The 18,974-nt window shown below is 47.3% G+C and overlaps 7 protein-coding genes across 8 annotated transcripts; 3 read left to right on the top strand and 4 right to left on the bottom strand.

Annotated features, from left to right (window-relative positions):
- Nucleotides 1–1,682: 1,682 nt before the first annotated feature.
- LOC128267974 (heat shock protein 83) lies at nt 1,683–4,239 on the top strand. Its single transcript, XM_053004950.1, has one exon. It carries the CDS (start codon nt 1,692–1,694, stop codon nt 3,843–3,845), a length of 2,154 nt encoding a protein of 717 aa, XP_052860910.1. The 5' UTR covers nt 1,683–1,691; the 3' UTR covers nt 3,846–4,239.
- Nucleotides 4,240–5,553: 1,314 nt separating this feature from the next.
- LOC128267975 (nurim homolog) lies at nt 5,554–6,832 on the bottom strand. The gene is made up of 2 exons (XM_053004951.1): nt 6,475–6,832; nt 5,554–6,408 (listed from the first exon to the last, which is right to left on the bottom strand). The coding sequence occupies exons 1-2, from the start codon at nt 6,790–6,792 to the stop codon at nt 5,965–5,967; spliced, it is 762 nt and encodes a 253-aa protein (XP_052860911.1). The 5' UTR covers nt 6,793–6,832; the 3' UTR covers nt 5,554–5,964.
- Nucleotides 6,833–7,065: 233 nt separating this feature from the next.
- LOC128267023 (protein lethal(2)essential for life-like) lies at nt 7,066–7,814 on the top strand. Its single transcript, XM_053003813.1, has 2 exons — nt 7,066–7,309; nt 7,358–7,814. Exons 1-2 carry the CDS (start codon nt 7,179–7,181, stop codon nt 7,812–7,814), a joined length of 588 nt encoding a protein of 195 aa, XP_052859773.1. The 5' UTR covers nt 7,066–7,178.
- A 1,066-nt stretch (nt 7,815–8,880) lies between these two features.
- On the bottom strand, nt 8,881–9,615 carry LOC128267976 (protein lethal(2)essential for life-like). The gene is made up of 2 exons (XM_053004952.1): nt 9,395–9,615; nt 8,881–9,346 (listed from the first exon to the last, which is right to left on the bottom strand). Exons 1-2 carry the CDS (start codon nt 9,523–9,525, stop codon nt 8,938–8,940), a joined length of 540 nt encoding a protein of 179 aa, XP_052860912.1. The 5' UTR covers nt 9,526–9,615; the 3' UTR covers nt 8,881–8,937.
- A 1,334-nt stretch (nt 9,616–10,949) lies between these two features.
- LOC128267382 (protein lethal(2)essential for life-like) lies at nt 10,950–11,747 on the bottom strand. Its single transcript, XM_053004204.1, has one exon. The coding sequence runs from the start codon at nt 11,623–11,625 to the stop codon at nt 10,987–10,989; it is 639 nt and encodes a 212-aa protein (XP_052860164.1). The 5' UTR covers nt 11,626–11,747; the 3' UTR covers nt 10,950–10,986.
- A 501-nt stretch (nt 11,748–12,248) lies between these two features.
- LOC128277641 (protein lethal(2)essential for life-like) lies at nt 12,249–13,016 on the top strand. The gene has a single exon (XM_053016126.1). The coding sequence runs from the start codon at nt 12,362–12,364 to the stop codon at nt 12,968–12,970; it is 609 nt and encodes a 202-aa protein (XP_052872086.1). The 5' UTR covers nt 12,249–12,361; the 3' UTR covers nt 12,971–13,016.
- A 1,519-nt stretch (nt 13,017–14,535) lies between these two features.
- On the bottom strand, nt 14,536–17,382 carry LOC128277642 (protein lethal(2)essential for life-like). 2 transcript variants are annotated; one of them, XM_053016128.1, is made up of 4 exons: nt 17,151–17,382; nt 16,118–16,506; nt 15,410–15,509; nt 14,536–15,046 (listed from the first exon to the last, which is right to left on the bottom strand). In XM_053016128.1, exons 2-4 carry the CDS (start codon nt 16,491–16,493, stop codon nt 15,013–15,015), a joined length of 510 nt encoding a protein of 169 aa, XP_052872088.1. In that variant the 5' UTR covers nt 16,494–16,506; nt 17,151–17,382; the 3' UTR covers nt 14,536–15,012. The 2 variants fall into 2 exon arrangements, with proteins under 2 accessions (XP_052872088.1, XP_052872087.1); XM_053016127.1 differs by having other exon boundaries at nt 15,362–15,509; nt 17,151–17,381.
- Between the last annotated feature and the right edge of the window lie 1,592 nt (nt 17,383–18,974).

Raw genomic sequence — 18,974 nt, 5'->3', positions numbered from 1 at the left:
CATTTCTGGTGGCGCCACCTTGATGTTTGTATATGTGTTTGAAAGGTACATCCTTTCCAGACTTCCTGTCAAAATTTCATGACATTTGGTCGTTATTGCACCTAAAGTGACAGTATGTTTGTGTTGTCGGTACGAAAATGAGCATTGAACAAAGAGCCAATATCAAAATTTGTTTTAAACTCGGTAAAACGTTTACCGAAACGTTTAAATTTATGCAACATGCTCATGGTGATGATTGTCTATCCCGTGGCAGAGTTCATGAGTGGTATACGCGTTTTAAAAACGGTCGTGAAGACGTCCACGACGATCTTCATGTCGGCCAACCCAAGTGCGTGATTACGCCCGATAGCATCGAAAAAGTGCGTGATCTTCTCAAAATTGAGCCGAAATCGTCGTTGCGTTCTATGGAAAAGGAATTGGGAATTTCCAAAGAATCGATTCGTCGCATTTTGAGCGAACAATTGGGTTACCGGAAGGTGAACGGTGGAAGGTGGAAGGAGGATGAGAACGAGCCGATGACGACGGATGATGCCGGAAGTGCCGCTGCACCGTCCACCGCTGCCGGAGATGTGCCTCCGCTCGTTGACGACTCCCAGGATCTCTCGCGAGGACACCGCTCTCCGAGGACATGGAGGATGTCGATTAAATCGCCACGCTCTGTGACTTGCATTAAAAAAAGGAGGAACTCTTTTCCGCTCAATACATTAAACAAAACCACGATATTAAAACAAAAACCACGCCAGTCTCTAAGTTTACTTACAAAGGCGATTCCAAAGGCTGAAATTCTTTGAACCTAATATGCAAGAAACATGGATTTTGATAAGCGATGGTACCTACTCTAACCCACGGGTGTTGGGGGATCGCGGTGTGTTGTTGCGATTCATTATCCGTAATTTGTTTGTATCTTACTATTAAAACGGTTTTAAGTTCAACCGCGTTATACGGAATATCATTGTCAAATAAAGAGAATTACATTAACGATATGAAAACATGAAGTTGGTTTTCTTTTTCTGCGTTTCTGAATTAAAAGAGAAAAATCATAAAAGTATAAATATACTGGGAAGATAACAGTACCCCTCACCGTCGAAGATAATAAATATATTTCGTTTTTCATACGGCATTGACGAATCGGTGATGTGCCTAGACGAATATGGCCATTAGGCGGGTTTCTGACTGTTGATTTGTAGTGGGTGATGTTTAATCTTAATCGAACAGCAAAGTATAGCGTTTGAAATACATTAAAGAAGAGTATTTGAATACTTTTTAATGATAATATCGCTCTAAGTTTGGTCCATGGGTTCAGGTTCGGTGTGCTACGGTTGTGCTAAAGTCATAAAGCATGCTTCAAAACTATTCAGTTTTTTTTTCGCAAACGTGTTCCTTGTCTCTTTGGTTTAAAAGTCCGATTAGAACAATGATCTTTCGATAAACGATGAACAGTTTGATTTTTCCGATACAGTCATGGGAATTCGTATTTGCACATTTGTATTCAGTGAAGAAGATTAATAAGGTTTTAGGCTGTTACCAATTATGTAGCATACTTCAACCATTGCTAATCGATTAGTTTGATCTATTTTGCGCAACTTATTGCACTTATTTTGTTGCAAGAGTGCTTAGATAAAAAAAATGATCTAAAAGTCTTGTTTTACATGTGATTTTGACCGGATTTGTTTTCTGTCCCTTCATTACAGATGCCGGAAGCACCAGAAACCGAAACCTTCGCGTTCCAGGCTGAGATCGCTCAGCTTATGTCGCTGATCATCAACACGTTCTACTCGAACAAGGAAATCTTCCTGCGTGAGTTGATCTCGAACTCTTCCGATGCCTTGGACAAGATCCGCTACGAGTCGCTGACGGACCCCACCAAGCTGGACTCGGGCAAGGACCTGTTCATCAAGATCATCCCGAACAAGGAAGCCGGTACGCTGACGCTCATCGATACCGGTATCGGCATGACGAAGGCGGATCTGGTCAACAACCTCGGAACGATCGCAAAGTCTGGCACCAAGGCATTCATGGAGGCGCTTCAGGCCGGTGCCGATATCAGCATGATCGGTCAGTTTGGTGTCGGTTTCTACTCGGCTTATCTGGTCGCCGATAAGGTGGTGGTCACATCCAAGCACAACGACGATGAACAGTACGTGTGGGAATCATCGGCCGGAGGATCGTTTACCGTGCGCTCGGATGCCGGTGAGCCGCTGGGCCGCGGTACTAAGATTGTGCTGCACATCAAGGAGGATCAGCTGGAGTATCTAGAGGAGAGCAAGGTCAAGCAGATCGTAAACAAACACTCGCAGTTCATCGGCTATCCGATCAAGCTGCTGGTGGAGAAGGAACGCGAAAAGGAGGTGAGCGACGATGAGGCCGAAGAAGAAAAGAAGGAAGAGGAAAAGAAGGACGACGAGCCTAAGCTGGAGGATGCTGAAGATGATGAGGACAAAAAGGACAAGAAGAAGAAAACGGTGAAGGTGAAATACACCGAGGATGAGGAGCTGAACAAAACGAAGCCGATCTGGACTCGCAATGCGGACGATATCTCGCAGGAAGAATACGGAGAGTTCTACAAGTCCCTGACGAACGATTGGGAGGACCATCTGGCCGTGAAGCACTTCTCGGTCGAGGGTCAGCTGGACTTCCGGGCACTCCTGTTCGTTCCGCGTCGTATGCCGTTCGATCTCTTCGAGAACAAGAAGAAGAAGAACAACATCAAACTGTATGTGCGCCGAGTGTTCATCATGGACAACTGCGAGGAGCTGATTCCGGACTATCTGAACTTCATCAAGGGTGTGGTAGACTCGGAAGATCTCCCGCTGAACATTTCCCGTGAGATGTTGCAACAGAATAAGATCCTGAAGGTGATCCGCAAGAATCTGGTGAAGAAGTGCATGGAGCTGTTCGAGGAACTGGCCGAGGACAAAGAGACCTACAAGAAGTTCTACGATCAGTTCAGCAAGAACCTGAAGCTGGGTGTGCACGAGGACAGCCAGAACCGTCAGAAGTTGGCCGATCTGCTGCGCTTTAACACGTCCGCATCGGGCGATGAGTACTGCTCGCTGAACGATTACGTTGGGCGCATGAAGGAGAACCAAAGTCAGATCTACTTCATTACGGGCGAGAACATCGAGCAGGTGAAGAACTCGGCGTTCGTGGAGCGTGTGAAGAAGCGTGGCTTCGAAGTGATCTACATGACGGAAGCTATCGACGAGTACGTCATCCAGCAGCTGAAGGAGTACAAGGGCAAGCAGCTGGTCTGCGTGACCAAGGAGGGTCTGGAGCTGCCGGAGGATGAGGCTGAGAAGAAGAAGCGTGAAGAAGACAAGGCCAAGTTCGAGAACCTGTGCAAGGTGATGAAATCGGTGCTGGAGAGCAAGGTGGAGAAGGTGGTCGTCTCCAACCGATTGGTGGACTCTCCCTGCTGTATCGTCACGTCGCAGTATGGTTGGTCGGCCAACATGGAGCGCATCATGAAGGCGCAGGCCCTGCGCGACTCGTCTGCCATGGGCTACATGGCCGGCAAGAAGCATCTGGAGATTAATCCCGACCATGCCATCATCGAGACGCTGCGTCAACGTGCCGATGACGATAAAAACGATAAGGCCGTCAAGGATCTGGTGATCCTGCTGTTCGAGACTGCTCTGCTGTCGTCCGGATTCTCGCTGGATGAGCCCGGAACCCACGCCGCGCGCATCTACCGCATGGTCAAGCTTGGCCTGGGCATCGATGAGGACGAGCCGATGACGACGGATGATGCCGGAGTTGCCCCGGCGCCCTCAACCGCTGCCGGCGATGCGCCTCCGCTCGTTGACGACTCCGAGGATCTCTCGCACATGGAGGAAGTCGATTAAATCGGCACGCTCTGTGACTTGCATTATACGGAGGAGCTCTTTTCCGCTCAATCCATTAGCGATATAAAAACAAAAACCACGCCAGTCTCTAGGTTTACTTACAAATGCGATTCCAAAGGCTGAAATTCTTTGAACCTAATATGCAACAAAAATAGGATTTTGATAAGTGATGGTACCTACTCTAACCCACGGGAGATGAATTGCACCAGCAATAGCAGCATTGGAAAGTTAGTGCTGACAGAAGGAGAACTTATAATATTCCGATTAGTATTATCGCGATGTGTTATTGTTGTTGCGATTCATTATCTGTAACTTGTTTGTATCTTACTATTAAAACGGTTTTAAGTTCAACCGCGTTATAGCGGAATATCAACGTCAAATAAAGAGAATTACATTAACGATATGAAAACATGAAGTTGGTTTCTGTTTCTGCGTTTCTGAATTAAAAGAGAAAAATCATAAAAGTTGAAATAAAGACTGGGAAGATAACAGTACTCCTCACAAAAGACAAGACAAATAGATACTGAATAATTTTGATACAAAAATATACAGTCCTTTTCAAAGTAAGCAGAACTTTTTCAATAGGGACATTTCTGGTGGCGCCACCTTGATGTTTGTATATGTGTTTGAAAGGTACATCCTTTCCAGACTTCCTGTCAAAATTTCATGACATTTGGTCGTTATTGCACCTAAAGTGACAGTATGTTTGTGTTGTCGGTACGAAAATGAGCATTGAACAAAGAGCCAATATCAAAATTTGTTTTAAACTCGGTAAAACGTTTACCGAAACGTTTAAATTTATGCAACATGCTCATGGTGATGATTGTCTATCCCGTGGCAGAGTTCATGAGTGGTATACGCGTTTTAAAAACGGTCGTGAAGACGTCCACGACGATCTTCATGTCGGCCAACCCAAGTGCGTGATTACGCCCGATAGCATCGAAAAAGTGCGTGATCTTCTCAAAATTGAGCCGAAATCGTCGTTGCGTTCTATGGAAAAGGAATTGGGAATTTCCAAAGAATCGATTCGTCGCATTTTGAGCGAACAATTGGGTTACCGGAAGGTGAACGGTGGAAGGTGGAAGGAGGATGAGAACGAGCCGATGACGACGGATGATGCCGGAAGTGCCGCTGCACCGTCCACCGCTGCCGGAGATGTGCCTCCGCTCGTTGACGACTCCCAGGATCTCTCGCGAGGACACCGCTCTCCGAGGACATGGAGGATGTCGATTAAATCGCCACGCTCTGTGACTTGCATTAAAAAAAGGAGGAACTCTTTTCCGCTCAATACATTAAACAAAACCACGATATTAAAACAAAAACCACGCCAGTCTCTAAGTTTACTTACAAAGGCGATTCCAAAGGCTGAAATTCTTTGAACCTAATATGCAAGAAACATGGATTTTGATAAGCGATGGTACCTACTCTAACCCACGGGTGTTGGGGGATCGCGGTGTGTTGTTGCGATTCATTATCCGTAATTTGTTTGTATCTTACTATTAAAACGGTTTTAAGTTCAACCGCGTTATAGCGGAATATCATTGTCAAATAAAGAGAATTACATTAACGATATGAAAACATGAAGTTGGTTTTCTTTTTCTGCGTTTCTGAATTAAAAGAGAAAAATCATAAAAGTATAAATATACTGGGAAGATAACAGTAGCCCTCACCGTCGAAGATAATAAATATATTTCGTTTTTCATACGGCATTGACGAATCGGTGATGTGCCTAGACGAATATGGCCATTAGGCGGGTTTCTGACTGTTGATTTGTAGTGGGTGATGTTTAATCTTAATCGAACAGCAAAGTATAGCGTTTGAATACATTAAAGAAGAGTATTTGAATACTTTTTAATGATAATATCGCTCTAAGTTTGGTCCATGGGTTCAGGTTCGGTGTGCTACGGTTGTGCTAAAGTCATAAAGCATGCTTCCAAAAACTCGTAAAATACTTTAAAAATCCTCTTTGATGAGGCTTTGGTTAGTTTATTAGAAAAATGCGTATTTGAATGTTGACGATGTTCTACAATAAATTAGTCAGTCAGTGGAACACAATATGCAGGCACCCTCGTAAAAATGTGAAGCACACTAAAAGTAATTAAAATCGCGTTTTGGCCGTTCACTTGGTCACTTCAACAAGCTCGGCACGTTTGCTCTTCAGCTGGTGCCGGTGGTACTGTAAGTCGAGCTTTGTCGTGTTCCAGCCCAGATACATGTACACAGTCCAGATGGTGGCCAGAACGCAACGATCCAGGGTCATTCCGTTGGTGAGCCAAAGGACGGTCGACAGGCCGATGAACGACGGGTGCCGATAGCGCTGATAGTAGTCCTGCAATTCGCGTGATTTGTACGACATCGGCGGGGCCAGATCGTTGATGGCGTAGTAAATATGTTTCAGACCGATCAGTTCCGGCAGATCCACCATCAGACTGCCTCCGTAGACGACGATCCACGATAGAACGTGCGCCCCCGTGAGGACCCACCAGAGCAGCTTATTGTCTTCCACATCGAAGAACCACAGACGGAACTGAGTCGGATCCATTTTCCAGTTCTTCAACAGCAGCTGCAATACGAAGGTGAACACAACAAGTGTAGACAACTACATCGGGTAGTTTACCTCAGCACTCACCAGTAAGCAATAGGAAGACGCAATGTTGTAGACGCTTCGTTCCGCCAGCTCTAGCCCAACGGTTTGCCAGAAACGCTTTACCGCCGATGCCCGCATGAGCGTGTGCTGCAGCACAAACAGAACCACCCAGATCGAGTTGAAAAACAGGGAAAACAGTGCCGCACGAAGCGAAGACTGCTCGTTGGGAAACGCATCTGTTGATTGCTCTGCCTGGAGGGGCGTTGCCAGGAAGAGACCCAGCTTTCCCACCGAGTAAAACACTGATATGAAGGAAAGCAGAGACAACGCAAAGCACACTAACTGCAAAAGGGATAACATTTTGGGAAAAAACTGCTCCCAACAATGCTGTTCCGACAACTTTAGCACGAACGGACGCGAGGGCGTTTGTTTACACAAGATTGCGTCTGTCATCGCCCGATCCGGAGTTCATTTTCTGTGACTTTCTAGAATGAACCAAAAACGTGATTCATCTCACCTTTATTTGGCGCAGAATCTTCGTAAATATTCCAGAAATGTCTACCGAATCTGTGCGAACGATGGCTCAAGCTATATAAACGGCACGGCGGCAGCGAGGCTAACAGTCAAAATTCTGCCAAGCGACGAAAGTGAACTATCGAAACAAATTACAGCCAAGCGAATATCAACCAACTTGAAACAGTGCTTAATAGCAAACGTGAAAGTATCCTGAAACGTAAAACGCGAAAATGTCGATCGTTCCGATTTTCTTCCGTAACTGGTGGGACGACGAGTGGGACCGTCCGTTGTGGAACTCGCGGCTTCTCGACCAACATTTCGGAAGGGGAGTCACGGGCGACGATCTACTAACCGCCCTGTCGTCGGTCTCTGCCGATTCCAATAACCGCCGACTTCAACACCAACATAGTCATCCTTCGGGGCGTTACATGCGTCCGTGGCACAGCTCCTGTGTGGCCAACAATCGTGACACTGGCTCGACAGTGAATGTAACCAACGACAAGTTCCAAATCAATCTGGACGTGCAGCATTTCGCTCCCGAGGAGATCTCGGTCAAGTACGTGGACAAATCCGTCATCGTGGAGGGAAAGCACGAGGAGAAACAGGACGATCACGGATACATTTCGCGCCATTTCGTACGCCGCTACATGTTGCCGGCCGGCCACAACGAGAGCGATATCGCTTCGTCACTCTCATCGGATGGCATCCTGACCATCAGCTGCCCGAGGAAAGCCATTGAACAGAAACCGGAAAAGAGCATCCCCATCACCCAGACTGGCCAACCGTCGAAACCATTGGCCGACAAACCCAGTGATGAGAAGCCTGCGGGTGCCATAAGTGCCACGAATGGCGAGGAGAAAAAATGATTTCGATCCCTGATTTCCATAAATTCCCTTAATTGATTTTTAATAAACTATTCCAAAGCTAAAACAGCATAAAATATGACTTTTCATTCTTCAACACTGAAATAAAATTTGAACAATTTTTGTCCAATCCCGCTTCATCGCCAACCTCCTGCTCCATAATACCGATGCTCCCTCCCTACTTTCGTTACTCCCTTTCTACGCCCATCTCGCCGCCTCCGCGACAGACCCTCGTTCCTCATCACCCCCCCGCCGACCACGCTTCGGATCCGATGACCCATTCCTGCGGGCGTTCGGATCCTTCAATGCCGCTAGCGCCCTGTTCGACTTCCACCTCCCCATCTCCTCCTTCCGCCCCCGCCTTCGCGCCTCCACCACCCCTAGTATTTAAGAACTTAGTATGTAAGCTTGAATTTGTAAAGCCACCGCCGACCAATTTAATAAACGAAATGAAATGAAATGTCTCGACTTAGTTTCTCCATTTTCACACACAAACAGCAATAATAATAATTGTCATACCAAACAATTGCATTAAAGCCCGAATCAAGATACAACAACATGCATTCGGAGTCATCGCCACAATTACTAGTTTGGGTCATCCGTGAGCGAATATTCTAAAATTAATCGCAAGCCACCAAAGGGGCCGAGAAGTGAATGCGCCCACGGGACATACAATAGTGACTAATGCATGATAATAGAGATTCGATGGCATCTTTCTAGAAACAAGAGGATTTTCCATACAAAGTTCATAGGTGAAAATAAATCATAATCATAACATATCATAAACTCGGTATTCGATTGCTTTGAATTTGACATTAATATAACTGTGTTTCGCGATCATATTGGTTTTGTTCGTCCACGTCCGCGTGTTCCAATGTCGTCTCATGTTAGTTATGCAGCTCAGTTAGGCTTCATTGCCCGTTGAACCCCAATATCATTAAATAAATAAATAAATAACAAGCGCATACTTTAGGTTTGGATTTGTCTGTTTATTACGGAAACTTAAACAAACGGAGTTTACATAGAGTGTGTTTCAAGGTTACGTTTACAATGATTATGGTTACAGGGTTACAGTTACAATATAGGTTTGTAGTTCCATAAATTTTCAAATGAACGTCTTCAAACTTTATTTCGTTCCTTTATCAGCTGCTACTTTCTGTGGCTGTCCTGTCTGGGTGATGGGAATGCTCTTTTCCGGTTTCTGTTCGATGGCTTTCCTCGGGCAGCTGATGGTCAGGATGCCATCCGATGAGAGTGACGAAGCGATATCGCTCTCGTTGTGGCCGGCCGGCAACATGTAGCGGCGTACGAAATGGCGCGAAATGTATCCGTGATCGTCCTGTTTCTCTTCGTGCTTGCCCTCCACGATGACGGATTTGTCCACGTACTTGACCGAGATCTCCTCGGGAGCGAAATGCTGCACGTCCAGATTGATTTGGAACTTATCGTTGGTTACATTCACTGTCGAGCCAGTGTCACGATTGTTGGCCACACAGGAGCTGTGCCACGGACGCATGTAACGCCCCGAAGGATGACTATGTTGGTGTTGAAGTCGGCGGTTATTGGAATCGGCAGAGACCGACGACAGGGCGGTTAGTAGATCGTCGCCCGTGACTCCCCTTCCGAAATGTTGGTCGATCAGGCGCGAGTTCCACAACGGACGGTCCCACTCGTCGTCCCACCAGTTTCGAAAGAAAATTGGTATCATCGACATTTTCACTGCTTTGTTCACGAAATAAAACTTTGCACTTGACTTGAAATCGGCTTGAATTGGCGTCACGACAAAACTTCTCGTTGGCTTAGGAATCTGCTTCGATAGCTTTCTGTGATTCGTTTGATTTTGAACTGATGCAAACACTCGACCGTCGCCGTTTTATATGCGATGAACATCGCTTTCGAGAATCTAAACGAAAGTTCTCGAAAAACGGAGCGAATTCGATGAGCTACTAGAAATGAACGCACGTTCATTCGAAGGATTAATCATTTAAATTATTTTCGGACCGTGGTTTTCACTGAATGTAAAAACGAGGTAATTCTTTATCATGAAGATCAATACGATTATAATATCAATATTATGTATAATATATAAACATTGAGGAACGAGTTACTAATAAATGTTCTCGATAGTTCTGGGAAAAACTTCGAGAACCGTCTCCATTCTTCTTGCGTTAGCCACGTTCTTCCACAAGTTCTTGCTCTTGGGAAACTGCAACTTTTTATGATGCGTAATGCTTTAGATTATTTAAATTGAATGTGTGATATGATTTATAATATGTTAGAAAATGTATGCGCTGTTAACTGTTTTCGAATCCTAAGATCATTTCTGAAAATTTAGAAGCCTCATCAAATACGAAATGATATTGTAATGTAACAAAGTCAACGCAGTTGCAGACTTGGGTAGCAAAATAAATAAAACACAAGCAAATTGTTTGCGGTAGACTAAGAAGTAGGCGTCAATTTAAAAGTGGATTGAAATAGTCTCTAAACAATCAGATATTATGGAACAATATTTATTGAATTTATTAAATGGCCAAAAAAACTACAACGGCTTTACTTTAAAGGCTACTTAGACTTTACACGGTAACGTTTTCATTATTGTGCGAAATGAACAGAAATTATCTCTTCAAGGTGATAAAATAAGAAAAATTACCCCCTATATTGTAAGTAAAAAGTTAAATAAATTTCAATTCACTTGTGTGGATTTACCATTTTTTTGGAATTGTAACATTTTCATACAAGTTTCAAGAATGCCCTTTGGATAATCCAATGTAATCATTTGGTTTGCATACAACCGTTCAATTCGGGATGCTGGTCTGGTCAAATCATCGCGATGATCGGTGGATGTATTAGTAGTATTACTCTATAACAACTGTGGGATTGAAACTAATGTGCTGTCCATCATTAGGCAATCGTGAAAGATAAAGATCTTTAAAACGTTCATACACATATTATTAAATATAACTAAGAATGTATTTAATCATCTTTTCGTTTAGCAGTTCAAAAGAATGACGTTCTCTTTACGAGCCCAAGGTCATTCGAATCGATTTCGGAAGCAAAATATGAAAGAAACAGTTGAATAATGAGCATAGTATACAGTAAAAGCCACATTTATTAATTAAATAACGAGGTAGATTGTAACATAGTATCAGAGTTGTAAAACATTTGGCCGACACACTTATGACTCCATTTTATCTTGAGCTTTCTTTTGGCCATTTTCTGCGAAAGATTTTCCAGTCAACGATTTCAGTGGTTGTCCAGTTTGGATAATAGGAATGGCTTTCTCGGGTTTCTTTTCGATCGCTTTCCTCGGGCAGCTGATGGTCAGGATGCCATCCGATGAGAGTGACGAAGCGATATCGCTCTCGTTGTGGCCGACCGGCAATATGTAGCGGCGTACAAAATGGCGCGAAATGTATCCGTGGTCGTCCTGTTTCTCCTCGTGCTTTCCCTCCACGATGATGGATTTGTCGACGTACTTTACCGAGATCTCCTCCGGAGCGAAATGCTGCACGTCCAGATTGATTTGGAACTTATCGTTGGTGATGTTCACCGCCGAGCCGATATCCGGCTTGTTAGCAACGCACGAGCTGTGCCACGGGCGAATATAGCGTCCCGTCGGATGATGATGGGTCGGATGATGATGATGCTGCTGTAATCTGTGGCTATGCGAATCGTTCACCGTCGACAGGACGTTGAGAAGGTCGTCCGAAGAAATGCCCCCTCCGAAATTTTGGTCGATCAGGCGCGAGTTCCACAACGGACGGTCCCATTCGTCTTCCCACCAGTTACGGAAGAAAATCGGAACGATCGACATTTTTACAGAAGTTGGTATTGAACGGTTTCTAAAACAGGAACTTTCACTTGAACTTGAACACAAACGGAGATTGTAATAATTCGCTTTGCTTTGAGGTTTGTGCTTCGAGAGCCAATTGTTGCTTGTTTGATTTTCAACTGATGCCGTCGTCGTGCTGGTGCAACGGTTTATATAGATGAACACCATTGTTCCCGAACCGAGCACAGACGTCTCGAAAAGTCTAGAGAGTTCCTCGAGCGCACGAACCCTTTCGCATATGCGAAAGGGTTCATGCGCTGCTACACAGCCAATTGGAAGTGAACATTTAGCGAAAAGTAACTGTTTTTGGGACATTACTCACATCATAGTAACGAAACCAAAAGCCAAATACTTCGGGGCAATGGCCAAATTGCTTTAATAATCATTGCAGTCGTGTGTAGCGCGGACCGTTTTAGTAACTTTCCGACCCTTCTAGTATTTTCCGCTGTCGGTAATCACTGTTTGAGTTCGAACGAACGAACGAACGAACTCGAGTTCGTTTATCGCATTCGCGCGAAACGGAGTTCCTCTGCGTCCGTGAGTGACCGTGTTCATCTATAAAAACTGGCAATTTTGAAGCACGGCCAATCAGTTGGACAGTTCGTACCTCTAACGGCAGTTAATTTGTGTGGTGATTGTCTACGTTGTAATATCGTCTTGATACCGTTTTTGTTCAACTTATCCCCCGGTAACCAGTTAAACTTGAAACAGCCAAAAAATGTCGATCGTTCCGATTTTCTTCCGTAACTGGTGGGAGGACGAATGGGACCGACCGCTGCGAACCTCGCGTATCCTGGATCAGCATTTCGGCGGCGGTATTAGCGGAGACGATCTTCTGGGTGCATTGGCCGGCATCACAGATTCGCGCCATCGTCGGCAGCTTTCCCATCATTATCCTACGGGACGTTACATTCGCCCGTGGCACAGCTCGTGCGTGGCCAACAAGCAGGATATCGGCTCGGCGGTGAACATCACCAACGATAAATTCCAAATCAATCTGGACGTGCAGCATTTCGCTCCGGAGGAGATCTCGGTAAAGTACGTCGACAAATCCATCATCGTGGAGGGAAAGCACGAGGAGAAACAGGACGACCACGGATACATTTCGCGCCATTTTGTACGCCGCTACATGTTGCCGGCCGGCCACAACGAGAGCGATATCGCTTCGTCACTCTCATCGGATGGCATCCTGACCATCACTTGTCCGAGGAAAGCGATCGAACAGAAGCCGGAAAGAAACATTCCCATCACGCATACGGAGCCAAAGAAAATGGCTATCGATTCGCAGGCGAACGGTTCCCAAGGCCAGCGCTTGAAAGGCAAATGAACTCAGCAAAGCATTTTTACGTCAACCGATAAGACTGTTTCGTGCAGGTCATACGTTTTAATAAAATGTTATCGTTAAATTATTTTCACCTCATACTTTTGTCTTGTTTCAATGTATTTTGCCTGAGAGTGTTAGAAACTGATTGCAGATTTTGGGGCTATTGAAAGAAAGGTACAGAATGTCTGCTGTTACTAACAGCGAAAAAATGAGATCAGATGATTTTGGATTTGGATCATGGAGTACGTTCAATAAAAAAAATTGGAAGATAAGCAATTAAAATACACTTACATTTGCAATACGACTCCGGATCGCAACGAAGCGTTTCACGTGTGTGTCTCGGCTAGCGTTTCAATTGGTTGCTCGGTTGGAACCCTTGAAGTTGATCCTTGAGTTGTCGTTCGGTTTGATTGTTCTCTGATTTTTTGAGAATATTAAATCAATATCGAATCAGATCGATTGACTCGAAGATTGTAACCTAGATTTAAGATACATTATGCGGCAAGAAATTACTACGCTGGCATGACGATATCAAAAACACCACACAGGCTAGCAATTTTCAAGGATCAGCTCGGTGAAAAAAAAAACATATAATACGCTACATTCAATAACCAATCAATGTGTCTGCCGTGAGTGACATTACAATTTAGTCGCAACCACCGCACCAACCGGAAGCGTGCCAATAACTTTGGCGCGCTGCGTTTGACTGACTGGTGACTAAGTTTCCACGCTGCTGCTGCCCTGCATCCGTTTCCGGCGGGCATACGCCGAGAAAGTTTCAGAAAAGAATTTTTTGCTCGATCTGCGAGCGTACTCCCCAAGTGGTTCCCAGTATACGAACAGGTCGGCTTCGCGGCCTTTTTTGATTGATTTTGCAAGGCGCCTGGCACAAAGTTTTGCTAAGGATTTTTGCAAACCTCACCTAACCATGGCGGGGCGGCGCATCCGGGGCCCACGAGCGACTGCACGAAGAGAAAGTTTGTTTATCCACTTTCTTCTGGGACCTCCTGCCACGAAATGTCGTGCTAGCGAGGCAGCGGAAAGAATGTTAGCCGTCCCATTCTGCTTCCTTCAAACAGGCCATAACTTCCGTATGCCGGTGCCATGCGATCAGCCGAACGACCACCACGACCGCTTACCGTGTAAACGGTTATGAACACGCTTCAAGCCGTCAGCTGATGGTTCGTTCGGAAAATGGTTGAAACGAGGGCTGTCTTAAAGACACACTGCAGTAAATTTGTTGTCAGTCAGATTGTTCTCGGGCCACCCGTAACCATAATCCTATAATTCCGTGAGCTCTCTGCCATTTACTGATGACAAACGGGAGCCCTAGATTGTTTAAAAACGTTTACAACCCTAAAAGACTTGCGGAAGGGAACGGCTACAATTTATGCCGCCAACCCTTGGGTCGATTGGACACGCGACGAGGTCACATTCGGATTTATAGGTGCTTCCTGGGCGTCTTTCCTGCAACATAGCCCAACCAGCACGGCTTATCGAGAGCTGTGGCCCGTTTCGGAATAATTCGGAAAATAATAAAACGTGACACAAATCCACCGTTTGTTTGTTAATATCGAAGTCAAACTGACGGTGCGTTCGAAAGGTACACACTCCACTCGTTACGATTTTTATTGATATTAGTTCAGGTTAGTTTCAACGCTAACCGTTTTTGGTTAAATTCCTATCACTCGCAGGTAGACTAGCTTTGAAACAGCAACACAGGGCTCTAGCGGGGAGAAATTGGTCTAAGGATGTCGGTCCCACTAGCAGGATCGGGCCGCGGAGTGGTCCACAGTGGCAGTACAGTGGACGGTGTGATCGCCACGGGGTGGCGTCCACGTGGCAAACGAAAACAATTTCACTAATGAATCACATCTTTAGCTGGTTATCGGGGCTATCGCTTCAGCGCTAGAACGTGGTGCGTATTTTGGTGCGTTGGTGCACGCGCGTGCTCACCGGTGCTGGGTGCTGTCGGTTACGTGCATTCGTTTAAAATCGGTACACAGTGAAGCCACGCTTGCGTCAAGGCGACCCATCACGACCGATCACTTGAGGTACGTCAAGTAGCGGCGCGAAGAACTGCGATGCGAGCGACGGGATAATAATAAAAAAGAACAGAGACAAAAAAATGGGGAGAACAAGAACAAAAAAAACAGAAACCAGAAACAGAAAAGAAAAGAAAGCAAAGGAAAACAAAAAAAAGGAAGATGAAAACTCAGACGAAATCGATCGACGCGAATCGGTAGCTCCAACTCTGGTAGACGGAGGCAACCGCCGTCGGGCAGTGTCATGGGCGGGGTGTGCTGGTGGCGGTGGTGGTGATGGTAGTGGCAGTAGAAGGACCTCGGTGGTGGCCTCCGTCTGCCGAGCTGGGCCGAGCTCCAGGGGCTTTACTTCTTGTCCTCGATGGCCGGTTTACCGGTGTGCCAGATGGGCACGTACTTTTCGACTTTCGGCGCCGGCAGGCCGATCCTCGGGGCAGTGACCGTCAGGACGCCGTCGGACGAGAGCGACGACACGATCAGATTGGCGTCGTACCCAACTGTTGGACGGAGAAGAACTAGTTATACCCAATTCGAACGAAACTACCGATGGGATGAACATTTGTCTACGGTGCAAGATGAAGCCTAAGGCTGGCGAATGGGGTGATGCCCAGTTACCGACCACATCAATTACACCATTCCTGTAACGGCCCAGGAAAGTGCCCTGTTTGGTGGCACTACAATTGGATAAAATTAGAAAACCCTGACTCTGACACTGGCTCCGCTGGTGTGCACAAATGTTCCCTAGGTTTGATAACCGACGGACCCCCATGTAACCTGTGCCACTGTGACGGTGGTGGGCATCGATTGTGCAATGCGCGAATGTTTGCTAACGAGAACGGATGAGTCAGATCGGATGCTAAGGAGACGTTCGAGCGATCCTTTAATTGGATTGGACTCGCCGTCGCCTCGGTGGGCAAAGGTACGGAAATACACCCGACCGAGCTCAGGTGATGGAGGGCTGCCGATCATGACGGTGATGATGATGATGATGATGATCGAGGAGGGAACAGTGCTGGGGACCTGTCGTGAGAGAGAGAGAGAAAGGAAGAGAGAGTTTGTGCAAGGCGGTGCGGATGCGGATGTGGATGCGCGCGTGAGCACTCACTTGGTACCAGGTAGCGGCGGGAAAACTGTCGCGCCACGTAGCCCTGCTCGTCCCGCTTCTCCTCGTGCTTGCCCTCGATCGTGACGTACTTGTCCGTGCGGCGCACGGTGACCTCGTGCGGCAAAAACTGATGCACGTCGAGCTCGATCTGGAAGCGATCGCGATCGGTGTCCACCTTGGCACCGACGTCCCGCAGGCTAAAGTAGCGCCAGGGTCGGTAGAGGCTGGACCAGCGCAGGGGCGCCAGTGGCGGTACCCGCCAGTAGTCGTCTCCCGACAGCACCTCGTGCGTCATCGACTTCTCGAGGACGCGCGTATACAGCGGCAGATCCCAGTCGTCCCACCAGGTGCGACAGTGAACCGGAACCAGCGACATCCTAGGACGACCTCTTCACAGGCCGAACGGCGAAAGAAACAAAACCAAAAAATGCCCGAGTGATGTTAAGGCTCCGGTAAGAGGTCAGTTCGCTCGCGTTTTTTTAAGGGTACATCAAAAAATCAAGACCACCCTAGAGCGAGGGCCACATCGGAATGTCGGTAACGGCAAATTATGCTGCCCCGCGCTGCTGATAGTGCAATTTATCGATTTAACACGATGTCACGGTGGATTACGGAGGCGATTATAAATAGAGCTGGCGCAGGCCGGGTTGGCGGGGGCTGTTGTCGTTTTGAATGTCGTTTGTAGGGTTTTGTTGTCTTTTTTCGCCGCCGCCTGCCAACCCGGAGTCGGCCGGAGTTCATAAACCGTGAAGAATGCCCCGAGATTCGCCCACCGAAGGACGTAACTCACGTCAACCTTGGCCACGGACCGGAAAAGGGTCTCCGGGAATGGAATAGCCGTGCACTTGGCCCTCGCCTGGAGCTTCTCCCGGGTGTCGGTGATCGTGGGATGCCGTGCCCTAACCTCAACCCCAAAATGGCGAGGGGCCAAACTAGAACTAAGCCCCTGCTCCGATATTGCGCAGCAACGCGGAACCTTCCAGAAGGACACTGATGTAAAACGGAAATCCGGTCGCTTCGGTGTGACACTTACCTAAAGTTTTCACGCAAAATACGGCCCTTGGGACACTTGGGAAACAGCGAAAGCACTGATCACCCGGAACGGACTGGCACTGGGCGCAAGCGAAAGTGTAATGGCCCGGACACGTTCTCTTTTCGGCACGGGCACGGTGGACGGGGATCGGTCCGCGTGTGCTGACGACGGGAGAAGTAGAAAAGTTGAACCGCTTCCAACGAGCGCACCGACGCGACTATGGCTCGTGGCGGATGGATTTGAATTTTGTTTTGATTTCGCGCAACCCTTCGCCCGTCCCGTGACCGCGCCACTACCTTGCCCTCGGCCGTGCTTCGGGGCTTATTCGCGTGCTGCCACACCAGGCCAGAATAGTTCTAGCGGGAGTAGCGAGAGCCGGGGAAGAGCACACCTGGCTGGCAGCCCTAACTAAGGGCCATCGGTCGTTGGTTGTCGCGCTCGCGCCCTTTTTTCGCCACGATTGTTTACAGCGGCACGGTGCGCGCGCGCGCGGCCAGAGGACAAGTATAGTAGTTGAGTAGTAGCGACACGTTGCGTTGAACACACTCACACACCGATATGGAGCGCGATGGATAATAGTAAACACTGGATCGGAAGAAGCTGGATTCGATTGGGAATTTGTACTTCTGCCCGCCGAACAATGGTCTGGCGTGTCGGTTGGGAATCAAGCGCAATCAAGCGTGAAGATGACATTGGACGCGGTGCCGCGACGTGGCGCGGCTCCGCGCCTCAAGGTCGATCAAGGAAATAATAGTCACAAACGGCAGTGTTGGTCGTGAAAACAGGGCGCAATAACAGGTATGTAGCCAGCACCACACAACACCACCGACACCGAAATGGAGCGCTTTATACGGTATTGTTGTTGCGGTGCACCGGGCCCGCGCCCGCCACCACGCTGCCAATTAGACGGACACGTGGTTTTATTTTATGCGCCGCGTCGCAAACCGCGTATTTGGTGCGCCACCGGCACCGCCGGCGGGATTAATCACTATAAAAGGGGCTCACAGTGGAACCCAGATGTGATCGGATTGGATGCACACGACACACACGCCGCGATTGTTCCGTTGACAAGCGGGAGTGGAGGCCATCGCTTGGGTTCACATTTTTATTCACAAACGGCGTACGGCTTGGTTGGTGAAGTAAATTAAAATCCGCCTACGGAGCGTGGTGCGTAGGTAACGGTCAACGTGCCACGATCGCACCCGATAGCCAAAATGGGAACCAATGACACAGATTTTCGCGCCCAGGCCTAATATTGCACAAATTGTAGATTCATATTCGGGAGGAACATTTCTTAGCTGTTCAAGATGTTCTTATCGGATACATCTTCTGCAAAAGGCTATTTTCAAACAGGACTCCCCTTTGAGCTAATCATTTAAATGCCAAACGGAATTGGCAATCCAGGTTATTAGATGGTTTTTCGAAAGACCGTCATCGTCTTATGCTGGCCCAGGTGACTGAGGCATGGTGACGGTAAAATAGATTCAGCAAACAAGGACGCTTGGAAACCTGCGAGCTCTGCAAACACCGCCGCACGTTCCGGAGAGCACTCTGAGGGAGAAATAAACAACATCTCTTCGCGACGACAGCTTCTTCCAGTACTTCGAGTGCTTAGCACCCGCGGCCAGCTGCTCTAGTGTTACCGACTTTCGGTTTCGGTGCAGGATCGGCGTTTTAGCCGCCTTTGGTCCCACACGAGGCGCATGCCAATTTTCCAATCAATTAACGGTAACTCCTCCACGATCTAGTGTCGATCGCCGGTTCCACCTACACACGTGGCGCGGTACGTTATTTAGTCATTAATTTAAATTTATCATAGATGAT

This window comes from Anopheles cruzii, chromosome 2 (assembly GCF_943734635.1).
Source record: "Anopheles cruzii chromosome 2, idAnoCruzAS_RS32_06, whole genome shotgun sequence".
In the NCBI taxonomy this organism is placed as follows: domain Eukaryota; kingdom Metazoa; phylum Arthropoda; class Insecta; order Diptera; family Culicidae; genus Anopheles; species Anopheles cruzii.
Note: the sequence above shows the minus strand (reverse complement) of the source record. Positions and strands in the feature narration are given on the sequence as shown.

Bases quoted from the DNA above. Each gene is read 5' to 3' on its own strand.
- LOC128267976 (XM_053004952.1), bottom strand. From the start codon at position 9,525: ATGTCGATGATACCAATTTTCTTTCGAAACTGGTGGGACGACGAGTGG. The intron at 9,347-9,394 runs GTCGGTCTCTGC...ACACCAACATAG, and splicing joins GATCTACTAACCGCCCTGTC to TCATCCTTCGGGGCGTTACA.
- LOC128267974 (XM_053004950.1), top strand. From the start codon at position 1,692: ATGCCGGAAGCACCAGAAACCGAAACCTTCGCGTTCCAGGCTGAGATC.
- LOC128267382 (XM_053004204.1), bottom strand. From the start codon at position 11,625: ATGTCGATCGTTCCGATTTTCTTCCGTAACTGGTGGGAAGACGAATGG.
- LOC128277641 (XM_053016126.1), top strand. From the start codon at position 12,362: ATGTCGATCGTTCCGATTTTCTTCCGTAACTGGTGGGAGGACGAATGG.
- LOC128267975 (XM_053004951.1), bottom strand. From the start codon at position 6,792: ATGTTATCCCTTTTGCAGTTAGTGTGCTTTGCGTTGTCTCTGCTTTCC. The intron at 6,409-6,474 runs GTGAGTGCTGAG...TTCGTATTGCAG, and splicing joins CGTCTTCCTATTGCTTACTG to CTGCTGTTGAAGAACTGGAA.
- LOC128277642 (XM_053016127.1), bottom strand. From the start codon at position 16,493: ATGTCGCTGGTTCCGGTTCACTGTCGCACCTGGTGGGACGACTGGGAT. The intron at 15,510-16,117 runs GTGAGTGCTCAC...TCCGTCCAACAG, and splicing joins CCGCCGCTACCTGGTACCAA to TTGGGTACGACGCCAATCTG. The intron at 15,047-15,361 runs GTAAAGCCCCTG...CTCGCATCGCAG, and splicing joins CCGGCCATCGAGGACAAGAA to TTCTTCGCGCCGCTACTTGA.
- LOC128267023 (XM_053003813.1), top strand. From the start codon at position 7,179: ATGTCGATCGTTCCGATTTTCTTCCGTAACTGGTGGGACGACGAGTGG. The intron at 7,310-7,357 runs GTCGGTCTCTGC...ACACCAACATAG, and splicing joins GATCTACTAACCGCCCTGTC to TCATCCTTCGGGGCGTTACA.